The sequence below is a fragment of the Mustela lutreola genome, chromosome 3 (genome assembly GCF_030435805.1).
Source record: "Mustela lutreola isolate mMusLut2 chromosome 3, mMusLut2.pri, whole genome shotgun sequence".
NCBI classification, from domain to species: Eukaryota; Metazoa; Chordata; class Mammalia; order Carnivora; family Mustelidae; genus Mustela; species Mustela lutreola.
In genome coordinates this window covers 19,443,674-19,469,037 of record NC_081292.1, presented here as the reverse complement: position 1 = coordinate 19,469,037, position 25,364 = coordinate 19,443,674, and the positions used below count along the sequence as shown (strand labels likewise).

Below are 25,364 nucleotides of genomic sequence, written 5' to 3'. Positions count from 1 at the left end.
GATTTTTCTAAGATTAAAATGGCATTTGTTTTTTGCTAGGACCTCCATTATATATTTAATATATTTTCAGGTCCTTTGACTTTCATACATGACACTGAATTCAAAAATTTCAACTGGTACTTTTGCAATATGAATAGCTATTTCTTGAGGGAATTGAAAGGACTTTGACTTGAAAATGGAATTCGGTGGCCCTGGAATTCGTTAAGCTTAGTTGTTTCTTGTTTATGATCAGGATAACTGTTTTTCCTTTTTATTAGTTTTTTCTTAACTTTCACTGCTATTCAAGTAAACCCTGTTACTAAGCACTGAATGCTTTCCAGGTTCTCCTAAAAGAAGACCAAGACTCCCATGTTATTGGAGGCCTGGAGCCCGGCACTGAATATGAGGTTTCGCTCTTGGCCATATTGGATGATGGGAGCGAGAGTGAGGTGGTGACGGCTGTGGGGACCACACGTAAGTGTCGGTCTGGCCGAGGGGGACTTCACCAGCGGCCGCCATCCGTTCTGATACCCTCCTGCCTACTTGGTTGCCTGCCCATCCACCTTATTCCTGCCTACAAGGCTTTAATTTCTCTATGTCCCCCAGAGTTCTTCATGTGCCCTCACCTTTAATGACACCGCTGCGTGAAGCATATGAGAATCCTAAGCTATCACCCTAAAGGCAGAGACCATATCTGTCTTGTTCACGGTTATACCCCCAGCACCTAGCATAGTGCTTGTTGTATTTTAACTGTGCAATAAATGTTTGTTGAATGGCCGATGGATGGGTAAAAAATTTAAAAGTGAATAAATGAGTGAACAAATAAGCGGAGGGCAAGCATGTCCAAGAGCTTTTGGAATTTCCCAAGTCAATCTCGGTTCCAAGAATCTTGTATAAAATTCACTTGCTGATTCATTCATCCCTTCATTTTTTAAATATGAGGTATTAACCACATATTAAATTTTCTTTGATGAGGTTCCCTGGAATCAGACTCTGAGACAGAAAATTGCAGCCAGAAGGTTAATTGAAGACTGTAGTTGGGAGATACATCTGTAAGGAAGAAAGGATGGTGGGATGAGGCATAGGGAGAAGCGAAAACTGAGGCTTTGTTTAATTCCATGAGGGGTTCTGGACCTGGGATGACCCTCCGCAGTTGTCCCCAACTGTGTCAGTGGGGGTGAGCCTTTGTATCCCTACATCTCCAGTCATTGGAGGCGGGCCATCCCCTGATGGAGTCTGTGACCTCAGCCGGAGGCTGTTCCCAGAGCTCTGAGCCACTGGCAGCCAGTATTCCAGAAGCTGGTGATGAGTGAGCGACCCTGAAGAGGGGCTCTGGGAGGAGAACCACACAATTGCTCCAATGTGCCGGTTGCCCACGGCGTATACATGACACGGAAGATATGCATATGCTCTTCCTTGGTGGTCTTGTTTGGCAGCCCTTTCCCAGCATGATCTACAGCACTGTTTATTTTCCTTCAATTACCATGGTTATGCCCCATTTCACAGTAACCGGGAGGTTTCACAAAGATATATGTGTAAGTCAAATGTTCATATGAAGGCTGGTATCTGTGATTAGAAACATTCGCTTCTGTGGGTTTCAGTTTCGTTACCAGCCCAAGAGGTAGCACGTCTGCCTTACTGACAGCTTGTTTCTTCTTTCTTGCAATCAGAGTCAAGATGGTTGGGAGAAGCAAGTGAGACAATATAGAGGAAATTTGCTCTGAAAACTATAATAGGCTCTACGCAAACTTGCAGTTACAATCATTACAGAATTTTAAAGTCATGAATATTTTTTTAGTTGACAGTGTTTGGACCGAACCATCTACAACCATAGCCCCCACCAGACCTGTGACGTCAGGTAAGGCCAAATGGTTTGTCCCCACTTCCCCATAAGATATTTGATTTAAACAGAAGTTATGTTATCCCAGTTTTATTTATTTCATATTATTATTTAGGAATGGTGCCTTCCCATTCAAATTTCACTCCTTTTAGAACCTCCCAACCTCTTCTCAGCCCTAAATGTCTTGGGACCTCACTGTGACATCTCTACCTGTTCCATCTTTGTTTAGGGTTCCTATTTAGTCTTTCAAAAGATGTTCACAAAGCACAGCCCAGGAGTCTACCCTTCTCTAGATCGCAGTGACTTCTATTGCTGTCTGTTGAGAATTACTCACATCATGGTGTCCTTGTATTTCAGTGGGTAACTGAGACCTGACTGGTCTAATGGGCTTCCCACCTCAGCTACTTTCTCTTTCAGCTTAACTTTCTCCACCTCTCCCCTTTATGGGACACCTTCCAACTGGTGGTCACAGTCAACTAGATGAAACAGAAATTTGATTATACTTTTTTTTCTTCCTCCCTAAAACCCTTCAGTGGCTCTCCATCACATATCCATTCACTGATTCATTCATTTTCTAGTTAATCTGTATCGAGCCCTTCTTTAGCACAGTGTCCCAAATCTCTTTATCATAACATCCAAGATCCTTCTGCTTTTCTCCTTGGATTCCACCACGTTTTTCAAGCTCTCCCATTTCCTCCTGCCATCTAGAACTCCTGGCTAGCCCTGAAGGTGAGCCATTGCCTCCCATTCCCAATACCCAGTACCCTCCCCCAATTTTGTCTGCTAAATGTCATGCATATGTCTCCTCTGTGACTTGTACTATTTTTGTCAAGTGTTCATCCTGTATATCTCAAAGGCCTAACACAATCCGGCATGAAGGGAACACTCACTGAATGTTTGCTGAATGAATGGATGAATGCAGAGAAGGAAGAGCCTTCTAAAGATGGACAGAGCGAAAGGAAGACAGATGGCATAAATGAGGGAGCCAGCATCTCAGTAGAGGAGATCTACTCTACTGAGTAGATCTCAGTAGAGGTCAGCATCTCTGACACATGCCAGAAAGCATGGATGAAGGCGTTTGGACAGATATCAGAGAAAGGACAAAATCCATATGGGCTGAATGGATAGAGGCAGCCATGATGAGAGATGTGTGCTTTGAGTGACGAGTGTTGAAATAGAAATGAGGGAACAGGTAGATAGGATATATGTTGGATACTGGATCATACCCTGAGGTGGACCACATCTGGGCCCTCATTTTTGCTTCTCCAGCAGAGCACTGGTGGGAGGTGTTCGTGGGCATGCTCCCTTGGAGGCTCCCCTTGTCCAAGGGCTTCTCCCCAGGTTCTCTTACTAATATATGTCTATGTATACATACATACATACATATATACCTACATATACATACATACCTACGGGGCTGATAGTTTTGAGGGGTCCATGATCCACCTTGGAAGCATCTCTTAAATTCATTTCTATCTGCTCCCGGTAGACATGATGCCCAACCTCCCCCTCCCCCCGCCATTAACCACTAAAGCTGAGTTGTTCTTCTTATGGCTCTGCATTAGAGAGATACATCAGTGGTAGTTGTTGCCATGTCCACACACGGTCTCTAGAGCTCATTTTGGAATATGATGGGTTAAGAGTTCTTTAATCCTTGGTTGTGCTTATTCCAGTTTTCCGGACAGGAATCAGAAACCTGGTTGTAGATGACGAAACCACTTCTAGCCTGCGGGTAAAATGGGACATTTCAGACAGCAGCGTGCAGCAGTTAAGGGTGACCTACCTGACTGCTCAAGGGGACCATGCGGAAGAAGTGATAGGAACGGTCTGTATACGCACATCTGCCTAGACACCACGCAGTTCCCTGACTAACAGACCTAACGAGGCTGTCCCCGGAGACCCGTGCAAGCTTGACGACTCATTTCTTGGTGACTCTACCATCTCCCGAAACTAATGTTTTCTCTTCATCCAAACTTAACCCCTGGTTTCTTAATGACCCCTCTAGCTCCAAAACTTGCTCTGCATACAACTTGCTTCAAATTGAGAAAGCTTCTGAACCTTGTCTCCCATGCTGCTTCCACTGCCTTGCCAATTCGATGGAGCACCAAAGTTGGGTCATACGTAGTGTACTGTGCCCTGTCTCTGTCTGTATATACTGTTGACCCTTGAACAACATGGGTTTGAATTGCACAGGTCCGCTTATATGTGGCTTTTTTTCGGTAAATACAATACAGTCTTGTATATGTGTTTTCTCTCGTGATTTTCTTGATAACATTTTTTTCCAGCTGACTTTATAGTAAGGATACACTGTGTAATACATACAACATACAAAAATATGTGTTGATCAACTATTTACACAAATCAGTAAGGCTTCTGGTCAACAGAAGGCTATTGGTAGTTAAGTTTTAGGAGAGTCAAAAGTTATACATGGATTTTGGGCTGTGCAGGGGCTCACCAACCCTAACATCTGTGTCGTTCAAGGATCAACCACACCCATATATAAACTTCTAACATAGAAACTTTTAACATATACACATATACTAAACTTCTTTGCCCTTGGGAGTAGAATTAAAAGTTTCTTTGCAAAGCATGCATGAAAGGTTGTCTTTATATAGTTGAAGTGTTTCTAATGGGATAGCACCCATTCATGCATATTTATGTTTTCACTGACATCAACTCATTTTCAGCAGTTCTATAGTCATTTCTAACTTATCCTTAAATATGACTGTTTCCCTAAGGGGGTTGGGATTGTTATATGCTGAGTTTTCTTTGTTTCATTTAATTTGTTTTTCTGTATTAGAAACCTGAGTATACGTTGAGACATGGCCTTCCCATGTTTTCTTAATTTACACTGTATCATTCCTTTTATTCAAGAACCTGAACGTTCAGGAAATGAGTTTCCCATCAGACCAGACCAGTTTGTATCTAAAGGAAATTTTTCTTTTTAGTCATGGACTATGCCTTATTTAACCTCATTACTTGCATTTCTTGCCCCTGCTGCATTATTTTGAGACACTCTAGGAAAGACATCTCCAAATTCATTATTGCTCAAGAATAACACTATTATCCTTTGTTTCTCTTCCTTAAGTATAAAGCCTTTGATGGAAATTTATTTTTATTTATGTGCTTCCATAAACAATCATTTGAGCCCAGATTTGTCTCAGGAAAGTACTTAATTTCAGGCTGATGGAGGACTTGTTACAGAGCGTGATATTCTCGGGAATAGTCACATCCACAGAGAATAACCAGAGAGTCCATGAAATTGGTCTGTGGGTACTTTTAGAAAGTTAAAAGACACTTAAATAAGTTGAGTTGTAAATTCACCTGGATCATACATTTAAATGACTCATGATTGAAAAATTCAAAATAAAATTGTACTTAGCAATGGTAACTAGGGACATAATTTGGATGTTTAATTTTCCCTGTTATTGTCCCGTATTTTAATTTAGTTCCTAAAAATGAGACCCATAAAAACTTCCCAGAGTAAGAGTTTTGGTTTTTGTTTCTTGTTTCTACTCTTTCCAAGAAACATATTAAGCTTCTTGCTAAATTATTCTTGCTAATTTGGAAACACACAATTTAATCTCATGCGTGCACTTGTAAGCTATGCAAGGTAAAATAATAATAATATTTACTTTGGGTTGTCTCTAGATAATATTCCCTTTGCTAGTTTCTTTCATTTCACACTGTTTATTTTGAAACACTTGGACACCTACATGAAGGGAAAAAAAGATCAAAGGTCTGAAATACACATGTGCCCCAGTTAAGCAAACCCTTCATAAAAATGAAAAATATTGATAAATTTGGTGGTGATTATTTGCTGTGCAGAAGTGTTTTTGATAAACTGAAGAAAGTACTGTAGAATTCTTTAATATCAAGCTCTTCTACCAAATCCCACTTGAATTGGATTTGTGCACATTTAATTTACAGGCATCTTTTCAAGGACCCAACTGAGGATTAATTGAGAATTTCTATCTCAGTGTTTAGGAAAGGTTACTTCTACATAAGTGTATTATTGTATTAGAGACAGAAAGTAGATGCATCTAGATTTAGATTATAAAACAAAAATAGGGCAGGCCATTGCAGATCTGTAACAAAGTCTAAAGGCCTTGAACTCCCAACACCAAAGGAGTATCTTTAAGTAATAATGCATGACAGACAAAGGCAGAGAGCTAAAGCACATTATAAAAGTGAGAAAGGTCTTGTGTCCAGATAAGAGAAATGCCTCTTACCATCTTACCACATTTTCCTTAACTGTAAAAGCTGATTAGATTTACTTGAGGAAATGATCAAGTGAGAGAATGGTGTTATGTCTGTAACATTCGTAAACCAAAGTAAAATTTCAGTGTATAGAAAACAAGGAGAACTGTTTCCTGTTCCAATGGAATAAGTGAAGTATCCATATATTTTCTAAACCTAATCGAATCTGCCAAATATTTGCAATAAAAAGCTTTTGACCTTGGAGAAAGTAAAGCTACTTGATCAGCAGTGACTTTGCCCTGAACTTGTTCTCAGTGTATGGAGGTCACACACGTCTTTATTTGTAAAAGGCTGATCAGGATTTCAGACTTTTCTAGAGCCTAGATGTCAACATCCATAACCATGATCTGAATTCTGATTTGCAAGAAATATTCCAGAACACGTAGACTCAGTGTGTGGCTCTGTCTCCTACAAGATAAGTTTGGATATTAAGATGAAGTTTTTAGAAATATTTATAGTGATTTGACATTGCTGCAACATCCAAGGACATGATTTTTTTTTTCAGAAATTTTGTGTTATTGTATTTTATAAAAATATTAGTCTTCAGTTGATTGGAATTAAAACAGCAGCGCCAACGTTACCCAGTCCCCTATCACAGATAGTGTTTGACTCACCGTCTAGACATAGTTTTATAAGCTGGGAACACAATGAGACGCAGGGAACCCTGTTTCTCCTGATGGGATCCAGGCTGCTCTGAACAGCTTTGGGCAATAATGGAGCCAGACATGAAGTTCCATTTCTAAAAGAAAATTTAAAACGTGAAAGTTCACTGGTTAGATTTGCATCTCATTTAACCATAAAGCATCTTTTATAGAATTGTTTTATAAACAAAACCACCATCTGCTGTGATCTACAGCATCTGTTTTTAGTAAGAGCCCATCTTTACCCTGCTCTGTGCAAACAAGCAGAGGCCAAGCAGAAGGAACGTTGCATTCTCCAAGAGGAGATTTACATTTTATTCTTGGAAATGAATATCATTAGGGTAAAAATGTTCAGACAGTGTAGCCACGTGCAGCAGGGTGTACTTGTTAAAGCAAGGCTCAGGCTAGATATTCAGGATTCCAGGATGGCTTTGTTACTCAAAAGCTGTGCGGGCCTCAGTTTCCCCCCATTTGTAAAATTAATGTAAGGTTACTTCTTACCTCAAAGGGTTGTGGTGAAGAGTAAGTGAATTGCTATATTAAAATTCTTGGGGTAGCACCTGGTGCATAATAATTGCTGGGTAAAGGCCGAATATTTTAAATCACATCAGCTACTTCCTAGCTAACTCAGTGATTTCTCCAAAACAGCTCTACTGCTTTTCAGAATTCCACGGTCTAAATGGGATTGGTTCCAAGCTCATACATTTCTCAGTTTGAGAGATGACCTTATTTCAGGAATATCAGCATGGGTGGTTTGCTAAACGGGCAGCTTGGACCGAATGCCCAAGCTCTGTGCTTCAGAGGAGTTATTTAAAAGAAGTGCCCTGGGGCGCCTGGTGGCTCAGTGGGTTAAGCTTCTGCTTTCAACTCAGGCCCCGCATCAGGCTCTCTGCTCAGCGGGGAGTCTGCTTCCTCCTCCCTCTCTCTCTGCCTGCCTCTCTGCCTACTTATGATCTCTCTGTCGAATAAATAAATAAAGATCTTTAAAAAAATAAATAAATAAAAATAAAAGAAGTGCCCTAAAGGAAGCTACACTGATGGGATAATGCAAGTCAGGGCAACCCCTGTTCTTCCTTTACCTGTCCTTAATGCCAGGCTTATCTAACTCAGTCGAGAATAAAGCAGAGCTCTTTAAAAAAAGAAAAAAAAAAAAAAGAGAGAGAAAAAAAAAACTCCCTTCCGGGTCCACATCAACACACCCCTGTAGGATATTTCAATGTCCCTTTCATCCAAGGAGTAAAATCGTGCTAATTCATTATAAAGTCACCTAATTCAGACTTCCTTTTTAACAGCATATCTTAGAAAATTGCTTTTAGAGCTTAACAGTATCTTAGCAACAGCTCCTTCTGGGTTCAACTCGAGGCTTCCTAGGGCTTAGTCCATGATTTATAGGTCTCTTCCCTCATCCAGAAGTAGACAGCACAGCCCTTTTCCTGCTGGCATTTTACCCAGGCCTGGAATCAAAAAAGCATCTCCAGCTGTCCCAGTCTTGTGACTCCTTTAAACACATTTGGGTCAGTTCTTAGATCTTACTTAGCACTTTTCCAGCCATGATTAAGTTCCCCAAATGGCCCTGAGGTGTGCCAGCGTCTGACTGCTGAAGCAGACGCAGAAAGTCTTGTGGTTTTAACATTGCGAACATGTGGCTTTTCTGGTCCGTGTGCTCGCTGGGGGTTACCAGAACGTGCCCCAAGGAGCCACGTGGCACGTTAAACTGATGCTTGTGCGGTGTGGACCCCACCCCTGCCTTTCAGTTTTTGCAGCCGTGAGAGGTAAAGTGATGGTGATTTCAGATTGAGGAAGACATCTCCTTTCAGAAATTTAAAAAAAAAAGGCTGTCTCAGTTTGTAGTTTTACTGGGAACTATGTTTTGCTCTGGAAAACACGGATTTAATGCCTGGTTCTGTTGTTCTCGGCCAGCTTCCATTCTTTTCTAAAGTGCTGGGATTCGATTACGTCTGAGAGAGTGAAGAAGGGAAGGCTCAATTTTCTAGAGGATACTGAAGTAGAATAAAAAATGATAAGCAGGCTGTGCTAGAGAATAAGTCCTCCTAAGCTACAAACACCTGCTTTCCAAAGACATGATGATTTTCACTTCTGGATACTTTACAAATGCTGAAAAGATGCTGCGAGACTATTCCTCAGAGCCTAATTGCTTCTAATTTAAACCTGCTCTCGAGGTTATACGCTGAGGGCTGCTGTGAGGGCGATTCCAGACAAATGCTTTTGCACGGATGCCTATTTTTCTCATTGCTGTTCAAGCACGTTGTCTTGCTTCTGATTATTTCCAGGTCCCCAGAGTCCTACTCCATTCGTAGACCAACAGGAACAGACGTCTTAACTAAGACCGGGGTCCTTTGCTTTTTTCTTCAGGTTATGGTGCCTGGAAGCCAGAACAATCTCCTTCTCAAATCTCTGCTTCCCAATACCGAGTACAAAGTCACGGTGACGCCCATCTACGATGATGGAGACGGTGTCAGCGTCTCTGCACCGGGAAAAACCTGTGAGTGAAGCCTTCTCCCCGTGCCTGCTAGCTGACTAGCTCATTAAAAATGCCCAGCCCCGACAATGTGCCCTGAAAACCACCGTGTGGTGCGGGGGAAAGACCGAAAGAGCTTGGGAGGCTGAAAAAAATCTGTTTGAATCCTCTGTCCCCCCAGGCAAGCTGTATGAATTTGGGCGAGGCGAGCCTAGCTGCCCTGGGCTGCAGTTTCTTGTATGTAAAAGCAAAGACTTTAAAAAACTATGCGTTCCTCCTCCAGCATCTAATTCCTTAACAAGTCCTGCTGATTCTCCAAAATGTGTCCTGCGGCCGGTCCTCATCTTCCTCTGACACTCCTCCGCCCTGATCCGCACCTCACTTCCTGTCGCTAAAATGAGCACTTCTACTCTTGGATCCTTCATTCTTCTCCCGGCAGCCCGAGAGGCTTCTCAAAATATAAATTAACTCATAGCAGACCTCTGTGTCAAGCCTCCCGATGGCCTCCCATTGGCCTCCCATGGTACTCGGGATAAAACCCAGCAGCCTTCCTGTGGCCCTGCAAGGTGCTCTAAGACCTGGACCCCGCCAGTTCCCTCCCTCTCACCCCTTAACAAGTGCCCCAGCTCTAAAGTACCCACTTTCCTGCTCTTCCCTGGACATCTTAAGCTTGTTCCTGCCTTAGGGCTGACGTACTAGCGCTTCCTCCCACACAGAATATCCTTCCCCAGATGTTTGCCTTTGGGGCTTTTTCTCATCATTTTGGCTCCAGCTCAAAATCACCCCCCCCCCCAGACTTTTCTGATGGACTTTTCTGACCAGTCCCTGCAAAGTAACTCCCACTCTCCAAGCCCTCAACCTGTTCTTTAGTTGCTGTTTTGTTGTTGTTGTTTTATCATGATAAGGCGCCAATGATTACCTGATATTTTCTAATTGACTCATGTATTTGTCTCCCTTCCTTGGAGAACAACATCATGGGAGGCCAGGACCTCATCCGTACTGTTGGCCTTGACACGCAAAGCTCCTGCAGTGCTGGGTGACACAGAGGGAGCTCCACTCAGTGTTTGTTTTGGGGGAATTGGCCATGACAGTCGAGCGAGGAGTGTGCACCCCAGGAGCACGCTTTAACCCGTTGGTTAAAGGCACTACAGAGTCTTAGATGTCTTCATTGCTGTGCAGTCGTCTGTACTTGCGTGAACTACGCCAGAACCCAGTGGCTTCAAATAGGAACCATTTTATTCTAGTGCTTGATTTTGTAGGTCAGGGAATTAGCTCAGGCTTGCTGGAAATTCTGCTCCATCTGGTAGGGATTAAGGTCACCTGGTGACTGGGTTGGTCTAAAGGATCCAACACAACTTTACCCACATGTCTGGCATGTTGGTCGGGACCCTTGGAAGGCCTCTCTCTCCATGTGGTCTCCAAGCCTTGCCCTGTGCTGGTTCCAGCAGGAGAGTCATAGGTCTTACGTGATGACTCAGGACTCTGAGAGCAAGAGTTCTGAGAGGTAGAAAGTGGAAACTGTCAGGACAGTTAAGGGCTCTGTTTGGCCCTGGCCCAGGGTCACTTCTGCTGGAGTCTGTTGGGTGAGGTGTTCACAGAACCCACCCAGATTTGAAGGAAGGGGCTTTAAAAATCCCGCACCCAGCTTTAATCTACCACCGTCACCGAACAGTTACACGTGACTAGGTGCAAAAATGGTGGCAAGGCCTGAATTCTGTGCTTGGGCACTGAAGTGGGGGTTTTTCAAAGAAGTGTACAAATCCTTAAAATTCTGTAATTGCTGGTTTCAAATAAGTGTAGTGAATTCTCTGGTTTTGAGTCGGTTTTGGATTATTTTTAACACTCTAATGTTCCATAAAGTTACCATAAACCCTGCCACCGTGGAGAGGGGAGGGGAAAAGGGGAGAAGGGGGGCACTAGGCAAAAGGCAAAAGGGCTCCGTCTAATTACTGCTCACCTGGGCTCAAAGACCTACTTTTAACTATCTTATGTTAAAAATTAACATAATATGGGGGCGCAGGGGTGGCTCAGTGGGTTAAGACTCTGCCTTCGACTCAGGTCATGGTCTCAGGGTTCTGGGATCGAGCCCCGCGTCGGGCTCTCTGCTCAGCAGGAAGCCTGTTTCCCTCTCTCTCTCTGCCTGCCTCTCTGCCTACTTGTGATCTCTGTGTGTGTGTCAAATAAATAAATACAATCTTTTAAAAAATTAACATAAGATGTAAAACTTCCATGATGAGCAAATATATTCACTCACACAAATAAAAACCCTGTAAAGACTTTCAGTATAGAACTATGACTTAAATCCCATTGCAGAAATATCACGTCCTGTAACAATATCTACGTAGTAAAATTATTTCCAGGTGTTAGTGGATGGTCTTCCCATTTTAAGCCATAGTCCACACAGCTCCACTCCATCAACAGTAACAGAAATGATGACGATGGTATCTGTCCGCGTGTGCGATGGTTTACAAAGGTTCTCCACATCGATGGCTTAATGGTTTGATAAAAAATTGGTAAACAACAATATACAGTTTCAAACAATGTAGGCAGTATGAAGATGAAAGCAAAAAAAAAAAAAAAAAAATCACCAGAATCTTCCTTCCTCGAGTTACCATCATTACCACTGGGCGTGCACCCTTGATACTGCTGTACAAACATACTTTGATAGTGGAACACAGTGGTATATAGACAGAACTGTTTAATAAACACGATTCAATTCAGTTTCACTCAAAATAAACTGAAGAAAAGGAATGAGAATGACCTTCAGTGAACTACTGATCTTCACATGGAAGTGTTTCACCCCAAGAATTTACTTTCTATATATTTAATTTTTTGAACAATCCCAGACTTTCAAAATCGCACTGTGTGTTAATACATTTTTACGTGTAAATATTTTTAACGTTATGGGACGCTAGCTTGGATTTTATTAACAGTGTCTTTTGGTAAGATGGAAACCACACTAAACCAGTTTTTTCTTTTCTCTGCTCAGTGCCGCCCTCTGGTCCCCAAAACTTACGGGTCTCAGAAGAATGGTATAACAGGCTGCGTATTACATGGGATCCCCCATCTTCCCCCGTAAAGGGCTATAGGATTGTCTACAAACCTGTTAGTGGTAAGTAATGCTTCGTAAAAAAATATATACATATTGTTACCATGATTAGGCATCTGAAATGGTTTTCAAGATAAATCATTTTTGTTTTAATTTCCTGTCTATCTTTGCTTTTATCTTTAGTTTCAAGAAGTGGGAAGGGCCTTACTTTGTTTGAAAAAAAATTTTTTTTCCTTGTATGGTCAGTGTTAGGGTAGATATTATCAGAACAATGAAGTCATGACTGCACCTAAAAAATAACTGGGCTCATTTATGAGCAGAATTCATCCTTGTTATGTACCTAACCTAGGCGCCTCCCATACAAGGAACCAGTCAAAGGACACCTTGACTAGGTGGGAGTAGGAAGCTTCTATGGATCATTGGATATGTAAACCCTAAACATTCAGAATCTCTAATTTCTAACTCCTCTTCTACCTCTTCTTGGATTAGTAGGAAAGAAAGTTGACTGACTTCTTGGATTAGTAGGGAAAAGTTGGCTTACCAACTTCTTAGTCTCTTTATTTTGGAAACTTGATTGGAAAATGTATAAAATTTGGAAACTATAAAATGCAGCAGACCCCTCAGGTTGTGGCTATAAAAGGCTCTTCCATCAGCCTCTTAGTTGTCTTGGCGAGGGGATCTCTCTCTCCTTACCTGCCGCTTCTTTCCATCCTGAAAGCAGGAGAATGGCACAAACCAAGGCAATCATGGCCTTGGTCCATATGTCTGGAGAGACGAGGCACTTGTTACACTATTAACTCCTGACTTTCAGCACTTCTGTGAAGTTTCAACAGAAAACTAAAAATAGATATTAGGGGGGGTCTTGTCCATTTTTTGGACTTGGGCCTTTGACTCTGATTATTCATAAGAAAGAGTGTCTCTAATGATGTTTACTGATTTGGCAAGAAAATTTAAAGACTATTCTTTGAACCATGAAAAAACTCTTTCTGCCCACAAAGAGCACACAAGGCTCAGTATGTCATCTCATATGTTCAGCTTTTTCTATTGTGTCCTATTATCCAGGCCCATACAAGTAAAATACCCCTCCTCCAATTTCTCCAGACAAACATCTCTATGAACTGAAAATAAATTAGCAAGAATATATCATGGACGCGTTGGCCAACTCAAGACTGATTCTTTGCAACCCATCACCAATTTTTTGGTTGCTTTTCTCTAGGCCTGAAGCATGTGTTAATTCATAAAACAGCCTTGCTAGATCCGTGCTTTGGACCATTTTGTAAATATTTATCAGATTCTCTGAGGGAAAATTGCTTTGTTTTAGGCCAGTGGTTGTTGCCACAGTGGTTTTAGGCCAGTTTTGCTGCCCAACAGAGAGATTTTTGGTGGCTACAACTTGGGAGGGTAGAGGGCTGCTCTGGGCATCTGGAAGGTAACATTAAGCATCTTAAGAGTCACAGTACCTGCCCCTACCACCCCAGAATTAAGAATCATCCAGCCCAAAATGTCCATAGCACTGAGGTTGAGAAATCTTGCTCTAAGTCATGTGGAAGACTTGTATGTGGTCATTTGAGTTAAGATTTTGGTGCATGAGAAAATCACTACTGAGATAGCATATACATACAGAAATATAGAAATACATTGTTGGAAGGGGCTTCTGAAGTAGAGTAAGGAGTATTTTAGGAACTTGTTAGTAACTCAAGACTGTTAAAGAATGAGCACAGATGGGGAAAGGCGGGAAGTAAATTAGTTTGTATGGAACTTAGCAAGGAATGTTTTTAGTGCTAAAGCAAAGACTCCACTGGGCTGAAAAAGTGGTGAAAATGTAAGGACCCAAAGAAGCCAGCTGGTCAAGGGCCTTGGAATAATAGTGTCATCTGTTGGTTCTGAAAAATGCTAAGAGGAGGGGTTAGGACTGATAGTGGTAGCAATTACGCAGGACCCCCATGCGGCAAAGTACAGCATAGTATCCATAGAATTTGCTGCTACTGTGTCTTGCATGCCTGCTGGGGACAACAAGGCTGGGTGTCTGAAAAGGAATAATTGAGAATGACTTCTTCAGTATACCGAGTGTCTGGAAGCCTGTGGCAATGTAATCGCTCCACTGTGAAGGCCTTACAAAATGGCGCACGGTAGAATGAGAGGTGGACCAGCTTCTCTCAGTAAGCTCTAGGGAAAGAACTGCATTTGAGAAAAAGGACTAGATCCCTAAAAAGAGCCCTAGCATGGTGTGTCAGTCTCAGAGCCAGGCGGGGCTAGGTTCAAATCCCAGCTCTGCTGCTTGTCTTCTGTGTAATCCTGAGCAACTGAAACACAGCTGAACCAGTACAAGTCCTATCAGGAGTATTTCCATTTTTCTATATTCCAGTGCAACTGAAATCACTCTTTCTCCCTTAGTTGCTGGCCCAACCCTGGAAACTTTCGTGGGAGCTGGCATTAATACCATTCTTATCACAAACCTCCTCAGCGGAATGGACTACAATGTGAAAATATTTGCTTCCCAGGCCTCAGGCTTCAGTGATGCCCTAACAGGCGTGGTGAAAACTCGTAAGTCTGGTGTCCTGTTGCCTCAGCCCCTGCATGTGGTTTTGCTGCTTTGCTTTCACTGTAACTCAACCCCCGCTTCAACTTGGCGGTTGGTTTTTATTTTCCTCAGCATTACCCTTTCTGGATGGTGTTTCGTGGAAAGAAAGGTGTGTGCCTCACTCAGGGCTGTAGTTCGGCGTCCTGGTTGGCAAGCCCAATGTCAGAACCTGCCATTTAAATATATTCGATGGTGACAGATAGGATTTCCTTCTGGAAAGTCTCCTTGGCATTTTTCATATTAGGTGAAATTTTCCAACCAGTCTTTAGCCTGACATGGCCAACGCCAGTCAAAGCTGGGCCAGAGGCAGGGGAGGGTGGGGGAGGTTTGCCTTTTCAAAGGGGAGTCTTTGCCCCTCCCCCTTAGTGAACACACACACACACACACACACATACATATGTGCATCTACACCCACTACACACACAGACACACTCTTGCCACCCATAAAAGATACAAAAAGGACTTTCTTCTGTACCTTTTAAGGGTTTTCATGCTGTCTGCACACCATCTGGGACTTCTCACTGGCATAGACTACATCCAGACACCCATGGTATAAGGCAATGTTTTCCAAACTCTGGCACGTATGTTCCATATTCCTCATGTTTGTTTTCCTTCCACACCATCTGTTTAATATATTTCTCTAAATCGACTTACATTTTTTCTTAACTTAAATACTTTTCAAAACTCACATAATTATCCTAAACAGAAGACCGGTATTTTTAATACACATTTAAAGATAATACACAAATAATGGAAATAACCCCGGTAAGGCCGTGTGCTCGTTAAAATCATGCTGAGTGCTCTCAGCTATGCATGTGCCCCACACCTGAGAAGGAGAGTCAAAAGGAGAAGTCTTCCTTCAGTTTGCCACATATTGGCTGTCACCTTGGGCAAATGACTTAACTTCTCTGAGGTCAAGTTCTCTCAACTCTAAAATGAAGATAACAGACTGATTGACAGGGTTGCAGAAATAAAGGGTAACATGTCGGCCCTACGGCAAACACTCATGAATAACCATTATTATTATTATTATTGTAATGATTGTGCTTTATACCCTTGGCCCATAAGTCACTCTCATCCCTCGCCAAGTAATTCATCTGATGAATGGAATGATGCAAGAATGGGACATATACTGAAGCAGACCCCCGGCCACCGACATGTTAGATAGAGCCAGGCTTTACATGCGAGGAGGCTTCCTGAATCTTTTTTTATGGATTATTGTAAGACCTTCAAGGCTGGATTATAGAATCCATTTAAATCTCAAAAGAAATAATAGTCTGTCTTCAACAGATCCATTTTGGCTTTGGCCTATGGTTCTGATCTTGTCCTTGGCTGGTGAGGTGATGCCGTTCTGGGCACTGGGGTGTGACCTCCAAGGGATTTTCCTGTTGTTCTATTAGGAACCCTCGGAGCCGCTAGAATCTCCTGCGTATCTTCCCACCCCCTTTCTTCCCTTCACTGGCTTATCTTCATTTTCCTTTCTAGATCACTCTTTCTCTCTGGGTCACCTTTTCTGTCTCTGTGATTTTTTACTGGCCTCTCTTCTCCCTGCTCTGCCTTGTCTCTTTCTGTCTCTTCTCTCTGCTTCTCTCCTTCTTCTGTTTCGTCTCTCTTCTCTTCTTCAATAAATACATTGGGTATTCCAAATATTTCTTCAAAGAGAGTATTGAATTATTTTATATTCTGTCCTTAAAGTAAAAATTAGATGGGCTTCTCACTTCTTTTCTCTCTTTCTCCCAAGCAAAGTAAAAGCCCATACAATGCAAATGAATTAATTTGAGGTGTTTGTGAAATTCAGCGTGATGACATAAATCATCAGTGATTTCCTTTTTTTTAAAATGGAATAGGAGGGCTTATTTATTTGGCCTTGGGAAAAGAGCTTTTCTCTCTCTGATCTAACAGAAAGGAACAATGTAAAGATGTAATTTTGATTAGACAAGATTATTTTTACCATCTTGAAAAATAATTTTAAACTATTTTTATGATAGGAGGTAGTGAACAGAGAGTGAAAAAATAAGAGAAAATGATGTGGACAAAAGTCAGAGGTCATTAGAGAAAGGAAATACTCATTTTCTACTTTTCTGCTTGGGTCTAAATGATAAACACTAGATATTTGCTGCTTTCTTGTATTAGAGAAACACTATTTTTATTGCTTCCCCCAGATAACTTTTCTGTGGGTCATTTTTATATATCACAATATTCTGTGATGAATAGGAATCTGTGTATTTTTTAATAATTTTAATGTGCTAATCTTTCATTTTTACATTTTCAAAAACATGTTCATCTCCTTCAACCATGTTTTGAAGGCCAGTCCTTATGAAACTGCTCCTGTTTGAGTAAGACTTTCTTTTTGTCAATTTTCTTGTCCCTTTTATTTAAGTTAAAGCCATATCCTTCAGTGGTTGATAAGTGCACATGGTATTTAATTTTTTTTATTATAAAAGTATTATAATACCAACTAGTTCCATCTATGTCATTGCAAATGGCAAGATTTCATTTTTGATGACTGCATAGTGTTCCATTATATATCTAGAGACCACATCTTCTTTAACCATTCATCTGTTGATGGACATGTAGACTCTAAGAAAAAATAAGTCCATCAGAGAAAGACAATTATCATATGGTCTCAGTGATATGAGGAATTAGAGAGGCAGGGCAGGGGGCCATGGGGGAAGGGAGGGAAAAATGAAACAAGATGGGACCAGGGAGGGAGACAAACTATAAGAGACTCTTAATCTCAGGAAACAAACTGGAGGGGAGAGCGTGGGAGGGATGGGGTGGCTGGGTGATGGACATGGGGGAGGGTATGTGCTATGGTGAGTGCTGTGAATTGTGTAAGACTGATGAATCACAGACTATACCCCTGAAACAAATAATACATTATATGTTTTTTTTAAGTATATATTAATTGTGGCATATTTTAAAACACAAATAAATAAAGAGGGAAGATTAAAAATCACTCTGAATCTCACTATCCATCACATCTGGTCTGTTCTGCGTGAACAGGTATTTCCTTTTTTGTTTACAAATATCAAACAGACCTTATTATTCATAATGTTTTGCAACTGCTCTTTCCAGTTATCTTTTGTGCCCTAATTTACTGAGTTGATGGATTTCCCACCACTGGCTATGGGAATTTGGATTCTTTGAATTAGAATTTCATTATATTAACATTCACTTCAGACTTGGGGACATTTCTGGCATGGTCTGTAGTGTGATATAGGCATGCTTTTGTTTCATTCCAGTGTTCTTGGGTGTGACCAATCTTCAAGCGGACCAGATTCAGATGACCAGCTTGTGTGCCCGGTGGCAGGTGCAACGCCATGCCACTGCCTATAGGGTGGTGATAGAGTCACTCCAGGGTAAGTGCAAGCCTGATTTTGTCAGGCCCTCACGTACCCGGTTCTGTGCAAATCTCTGTGGACAACAGGTACGTAACATTAGACCAGGGCCCTCTTCTTGAGGAGACAAGATTATATTATGGACGCAGGATAGGGAGCCAGAATGATTAGTTAAGCCAACTCTTTGACCTCTCTAAGTGATCATTTTCTCATCTGTTTAATGGGTATATCCACACCGATCTTGTGGCATTCTATAAGGCTCAAGCTGAGATTAATCCACGTGAGACACTTGCAACGGTGCTTTGCACAGATTAAGCTCCAGAAAAATGTTAGCTGCTGGGCGCCTGGGTGGTTCAATGCGTTGAGTGTCTGCCTTCAGCTCAGGTCATGATCCCAAGGATCCTGGGATCGAGCCCCGCGTAAGACTCCCCATTTAGTGGGAAGCTTTCTTCTCCCTCTCCCACTCCCCCTGCTTGTGTTCCCTGTCTCTCTCTCTCTATATCAAATAAATAAATTAAAAAAAATCTTTTTAAAAAAATATGTTAGCTGCTATTGGTAGTAAGAGACACACCGCCAGGACTAATACTCAGTAGAATTATATGGTGCTATTGTTTCGGTATTTACTCCATGGGGATCTCAGTTTACTTTTAACGTTTTTCTTACTGACTCTTTATTTTGGGGGATAGTTGGTGAACAACTAACTCATTCAGGAGATGGTTTGATATATTTATGCCCTCATGGGCAGGTTTTCCAGCATTACCTTTCTCAGGTACATCTGTAATTTGGGACTTAGTTTCAAAGTTGAAACACTAAAAATGTCTGTTTATTTCAATTATAAGTTTCAAGAGCAACAACAAGAGCCTGATCCCCAAAAAGTGAGTTTTTAGGGGCTGTTAATCCTGTTTCCACATTATCAGCTTGGATAATGTTCAGAAGATGAGATCAAATAAAGAAAATTACTTTGATCCGATTTGTATTATCAGTAGAAAAGATGTGTCTTGTTATTTGGGGGGGGGAATCTAGAGACACTGGAGAATCCCAAGTGATTCGTCTAATCTTTCAAATTGAGTAATGAAATTGGTAAAAAAAAAAAAAAAAAAAAAAAAAACTTTCTTTATAGACAAACGATCATGGTTTCCTCATTTAAAAAATCGGGAGGAGCTAATTTTGGGGTCTGAAGGGGACTGGGCTCAGTAGCCCATGTCTTGGGTATGACTACATCCAAAGTATAGAAATCTCCCTTTGGATCCAATCCAGAGAGTGGAAAGCACAGATTAGAAGAGCGGTGAGGGCATTTGGAAATATGGGGAGAATGTGAGACTAGAACATAAGCAACACAAGGAGAGACTCCTGCCAGCCCCCGCCAAGACAGTGTCTCAAGAGATGTGCTAAGCCACTAATTCCTTGATTCCCTGTGTGTGATCCTATAAGGATTCCTTTAGCATGGCATGACTAAACATACAGGAGTGGCTTTATTCTGGAATAAACAGTGAGTAAGGCAAAGTCAGAACAAGTCATGGGGATTTTGTGGTTGTATTTAATATGATTTATGGGATGTTTAAGCAAAAGCACATGAAAACCATGCAATTGTTTGAGAAACAACTATAAAATCTTGAGCTATGTTTCATATATCTTTATAAAACCAGTTAATTCACATTTTCATATAGAAGGATTGACATTTCGTGGTATTTGTTAGACTTTAAAAAAAAAAATACTAAAGGGGCGTCTGGGTGGCTCAGTGGGTTGAAGCCTCTGCCTTTGGCTCAGGTCATGATCCTGGGGTCCTGGGATCAAGCCCCGCATGGTGGGGGGGCTCTCTGCTCAGCAGGGAGCCTGCTTCCTCCTCTCTCTCTCTCCGCCTGCCTCTCTGCCTAGTTGTAATCTGTCTGTCAAATAAAATAAATAAAATCTTTAAAAAAAATACTAAGGATAAAAATCACACTCCCAAACTATCCCATAATTTTTTTAACCTTTTATATCATTTAAGAAGTTGAGATGAAGGGACCTAGGCTCCTACGGATGTTCATTGTCTTTCATAAAAATTACATAGACTGACAAAAAGATATATCAAAACTGCCTCTATCAATGGAATCCGCGAGCTCTCTAAGTCTTTTTTAAATTAAATGTCTTTAGCATTTTGCAAACTAGCGCTGGGATTTTTATCAAAGGATATGACGGATGGATCCGATAACATTGATCTGGTAGTCTAAAACCTCGAAAAGCTCTTTCTGAAGCCAAGAGCTTTGTTAGAAAAAGAAAAAAAATGAGTCCACATTTCCTTCTTATCTTCAAGTGAAGATAACTTGTACTCCGTCAGTGTTATTTCCAGGCTGCCAAAAACCTCTTCAACTGAGCTTTGATAGCCTCAATTAAACAAGAATGAACAAAGTGCTGCTCAATTGATTTTTCGTCAACATTTACAGCTGGGAGATTTATGAGCCCAATTAGCTTACATCTCATCCAGCCAGTTGTCTAACTGAGTAATATTAATTAACGGACAGCAACAGTTTCGAATTCACAGCCTCAAAGAGGGGTGTTGGGGGTAGGGAGAGCAGTAGGGAGTAGGATTAAATATTTTAGCATATAGTTTAGATCAAGGAAGTCTTCCTACTCTCGAGTAGAGAAGTACTGGTTGCATTTCTTTTCCTCTTTTTTAACATTTTGATCTCCTTCACCAATTTCTCCTACAATACTCCCCACCCCCAACTCCTGCCTCTGGCAGCCAGGGATCTGTTCTTGAGCTTGATTTTAGGTTGAGTTCCTTTATTTAACAAAGAAATGCAAGCTTTATCCCGACTGGTGCCTTGGAGGACTTCTGGTCAGATGCAGATACTTCCTCAGAGAGAGGAGTTTCCGAATCCCCTTTGTTTTAACTTTGTAAACCAACCCCCCCCCACACACCCCCCTAACCCCAAACCCTCCCCCACTCCCCCCCCCCCCCCCCCCCCGGCTCCGTATGCTGCCTGGGCAGAAATGTTAGTCCTTTCACTCCAGAGGAGACCTAGAAATGGAATCTAATTCTTACAAGTGATAGAGAAAAGCTTTGTTCCAGAGTGACCTATTTTTGAATGCTTCTTACAAATTCCTACTGTTTGACAGGTACATTTTTCCATTTATTTCTCTCTCTCTCTCTTAAACATAGTCCCCATGGTCTAGTCATGTGCATTTGTATTCTGAGATGAAGTCAGTTGGAGAGACCCCTGTTTTAACCATAATTGCTGGTCAACTTCTCTGGGCTTGAGTTTCTCTAAAATTACTTTTTTGAGGGCATTTATCTGAGATAATACCTACAAATTTCCAAGGTTTTTGTGAATGAAGTAGGCTGTATTGTTCAGGTTTGTTTGTAAATGGTAGCAATGCAGATAAAAGGGAGTTAGGCAAAGGGTCAATTAACTCACTAATACACTGGGAAATTTGGAACAGCAGGCCCATCTGGATCTAAGTGTTCAAACAATGCCATCAAGACTGAGTCTTGCTCTCTTCTGCTCTGTGCTTGTGCTCAGCCAGATTCTCGAGTTGGCCCCAATCAGATTCAGAATGACACCCTCCCCGCTTACAGCTTAACCAGTCTCTTGAGTGAAAAGAGAGCTTCTCTTTCTCAATTATTCCAACAAAAGTCCAGGAATTGAGTCATATTGGCTTGGCTTTGGTCACACGCCCCTAAATCTGTCACTGAGTTCAAGGGCATGAAATAAGCTGACTGGTCAGACTTGGTTGTCTCCCATCTCTGTATCTGGAGGAGAAAAAGGTTGTTATTGAGTTCTTCTCAACTCATAAAGACCACGAGTGGGGAAGAAGAGATTCAAAGAAGGAGGAAATAGATGCAAAACAGGCAAAAACAACAGATGTCCTCTACTCATATAAATATTATGACTTTTTTTATAGCCAAGAAAAAAAAAAAGGAAGAAAGAAAGATTACCAGAAGGATGAGGTCCTTTCAGGAGAGACTGAAATAAATCTGTGTTTGAGTCATTCATCCACTTGCCAAATTAAATTGTGAGCTTTGGGTTAATGGTAGGACAGACCAAAGTCAGAGACTTTTGGCTGGTCTTGGGTGGCTTAGAACCCCGTGAGACCCTCCATTGGTTCTGTTCTCCATTGGTTCTCCATTGGTTCTCTGGCATTCTGTCTCTTTCTCCAGCTATTTTTGAGTTGACTTGGCACCCAATGTTGGATATAGCATTTCCCTTTCACTTCACATATTCAGATTCTACATGGTCCCAAATACTTTATTCCCTTCCTAATCTCCATAACTTGGTGAATTTCTCTATTTAAGGAAGGTTTCAAAGGATGCTCAACTTGTCTTCTGTCTTTGGGGGTTGAAATGCCAGTTTTGTGGTATCACTGACAAACAAGAATGACAGAATAGTAGAGGACCTACCTTATCAGAAAACAGATCCAAAGCAAAAGACAATATGAAACAAAACATATTCTCAAGATTAAGCTTTTTGAAGCAGTGAAATTATGATTGTGGGTCAGGGTATTTGAGAGACCTGGGGACTGAAAACATTTATATCACAAAATTCCAACAGAGTATTCTAGATCCTGGATATTCTTTGCTTATGGATCTCAGTAGCTACTCATAGGGCATTCGGGGAGTCAAGCTGGTAGCATCATTACTAGCAGAATAACAACCCAGACAATGTATTTACCCTTGCTTCATAAAAAAGAAGGCACAAAGACAGAATTTCTTCCCCCTTTCCAAAAAAATAAATTGACTCCCTGCCTTGGGCACAAGAGGTTGAGGAAATTAGTCATCATTTGATCAGTCTAAATGTTTTCCTTTAAGGCAAAGCCATTAGACTTAAGTCACACATGCCAAAAGCAACATGGATACATCCCCATTCATGCAACCCCTCTTTGTTTTTATTGGGAATTAAAGCAATACTGTCTCCCAGTAATTTTACGTGCTTATTCCAGTTCTCCAATGTTTTGAATTTTTTGTTTGTTTGTTAAGCAGTAAAATTCATTTATATTCTATTGTTGAGGGTCTATAAAGTACGTGAGTATCCATGACAAATAGAGATGACAGAAAAGCACTTTCTAGAATTGATTCCTGGAGAGTTCCTGGAAGTTTTTATGGAGATGGATTAATATCCATGCCATAGAATGTTTGTTTTACAGGTGACTCACAAAAGCTTGCAAGAGGCTCCAAAGTTGTGGGTAAAGTTGGAAAGAAGGAATTCGTGTGGGGTCTTGAGCCTAGGAACCACAGATTGAACTTGGACATGAGCAAGGCAGAGTGCAGGGATTATAAACATTTTCTCACTTATCGAATTCCTGTCACAGTAAGATGTAATATCACAAATACTTGAACCATTTTTTTAACTATTTCATCATTTGGTAGTATATATGATAGGAAAATTTCTAAAGTAGACCTTAATGCATTCTAAACAAATATATTACTAAAGATTACATTACAAAGTTAACTTTTGAAACTCCTTTGTAGTCTCAATCATAAAAATAAAAAAAATAAATTTCAAATTCCATTTAACAAGTAGCTTTAATTTATTTACATTTAAAAAAATCTTATTTATATTTTTAAAAGAGGATTTTGTCCATAGACAAATTTTAAATGACATATGTCCTATTTGTTCTGATATATGTGTGCTGTAATAGATGTACATTTTGTTCCAACATATGATTAAAATATAGATTGAAATTTAATAGGTGTTATACATTTGAAACAGAAAAATTACTACTTGACATTTTTTATGTTTTGTACTATTCTATTTTTAAGCTTTCTATATTTTGTTTATATTTAATAAACTGCAATAAACATTTGGAAGGAATTCTTTTTAACCATCAGATAATATATTTAATGTATTCAATCAATGTAGTTTTTAACACAGGCTTTTTAATTCCTAGAAATTAAGCTCTGTAAGGCATTAAGTAGACAGATGCAGACTATGGGTGAAATAAATCTCAATCTAGAGCTTTTTTTTTATTTTAAGATTTTATTTATTCATTTGAAAGAGAGTGTGTGAGAAAGAGCATGAAAGGGAGAGGTCAAAGGGAGAAGCAGACTCCCTGCTGAGCCACCCAGGCGCCCTGCTGAGTTTCTTTTAAGTCATGAATGGGTAGTGAATTTTTTTCAGTAGCTTTCCATGCTTCTGTTGATATGATATGTACACGTATTCATATATTTTTTAAAAGATTTTATTCATTTATTTGACAGAGATCACAAGTGGGCAGAGAGGCAGGCAGAGGAAGAGGGAGAAGCAGGCTCCCCGTGAGCAAGGAGCCCGATGTGGGACTTGATGCCACGACTCTGGGATCATGACCTGAGCCCAAGGCAGTCACTTAACCCACTGAGCCACCCAGATGCCCTAGAGCTTTTTAAATAATTGTTCTTTTCATGGTAGTAGTGATTCTTCCTTTTAACCAACTATCCACGTGGTTAAAAAAAAGAAAAGAAAAGAAAGGAAAAGAAAGAAAGAAACACTCTATGTCAATGAAGAAAATCCATTTGAAATCCCTCCGTAATCAAAGCTACCCAACAAGCAGCTTTATCCCGTGGCGAGATAAAGCACTGAATCATCAGGGACCCTTCTGTGATCTCGGCCAGCTATCACATTTGCTTAATTTCCTATGTACTCCGCAGTTCTCAAACTGCTTTATTTAAAAAAAAAAAACTGTACATGTGACTTCCACTATTTTATGATGTATTAGTGGAAATTACAGCCGCGTCTTTTGAGACTGTGATTTAGAGTTCTGAATTCAGTTTCAGTTCTTCTACTTAGCATATGGACTTGATTAGGTGACTAACTTTTCTGGCCTTCAGTTTCTTGTCTTTAGATTGGGGATAATTATACATTATAAGGATCTTTAGACGAGTCCCTGGCACGTGATAAATGCTCATTAAATATTGGCTATCATTATCGTTCTTTTTGCTGTTTCATGAAATGCACAGCACAGGACCTGGCACACAGTAAGCCCTCAGAAAATGATGAATATCCTGAATCCAGCTACCCTAGACTCCAGACACAAGAGCCAGCATCAATTTCTCCAGGAAGGCAAAGCCATCTTGCTATAAAAGTAGCCAACAGTTAAACTGGGTCTACTCGGTTCTTTGTGCTTCTGCCATGGAGACAAGAAAGAGAAGGTCCTTTGTGGAGATGCTGGATATGATTGCCTTCTGGATAGAACAAAAAGAACTTCGGAACTGGGAGTTGGGAAACAGTTCTACAGAAT

General features: G+C 40.9%; 1 protein-coding gene across 2 annotated transcripts in view; it reads left to right on the top strand.

The window, feature by feature from the left end:
• The window catches only part of COL14A1 (collagen type XIV alpha 1 chain), a 219,022-nt gene that overhangs the window by 92,187 nt on the left and 101,471 nt on the right, over positions 1-25,364 (top strand). For both annotated transcript variants that reach the window (XM_059165716.1, XM_059165717.1), the window contains exons 17-23: positions 321-453; positions 1,778-1,837; positions 3,493-3,644; positions 9,094-9,223; positions 12,189-12,311; positions 14,643-14,792; positions 18,075-18,191. In XM_059165716.1, coding sequence (XP_059021699.1) covers positions 321-453; positions 1,778-1,837; positions 3,493-3,644; positions 9,094-9,223; positions 12,189-12,311; positions 14,643-14,792; positions 18,075-18,191 — 865 coding nt within the window. The remainder of the gene's footprint in view (positions 1-320; positions 454-1,777; positions 1,838-3,492; positions 3,645-9,093; positions 9,224-12,188; positions 12,312-14,642; positions 14,793-18,074; positions 18,192-25,364) is intronic.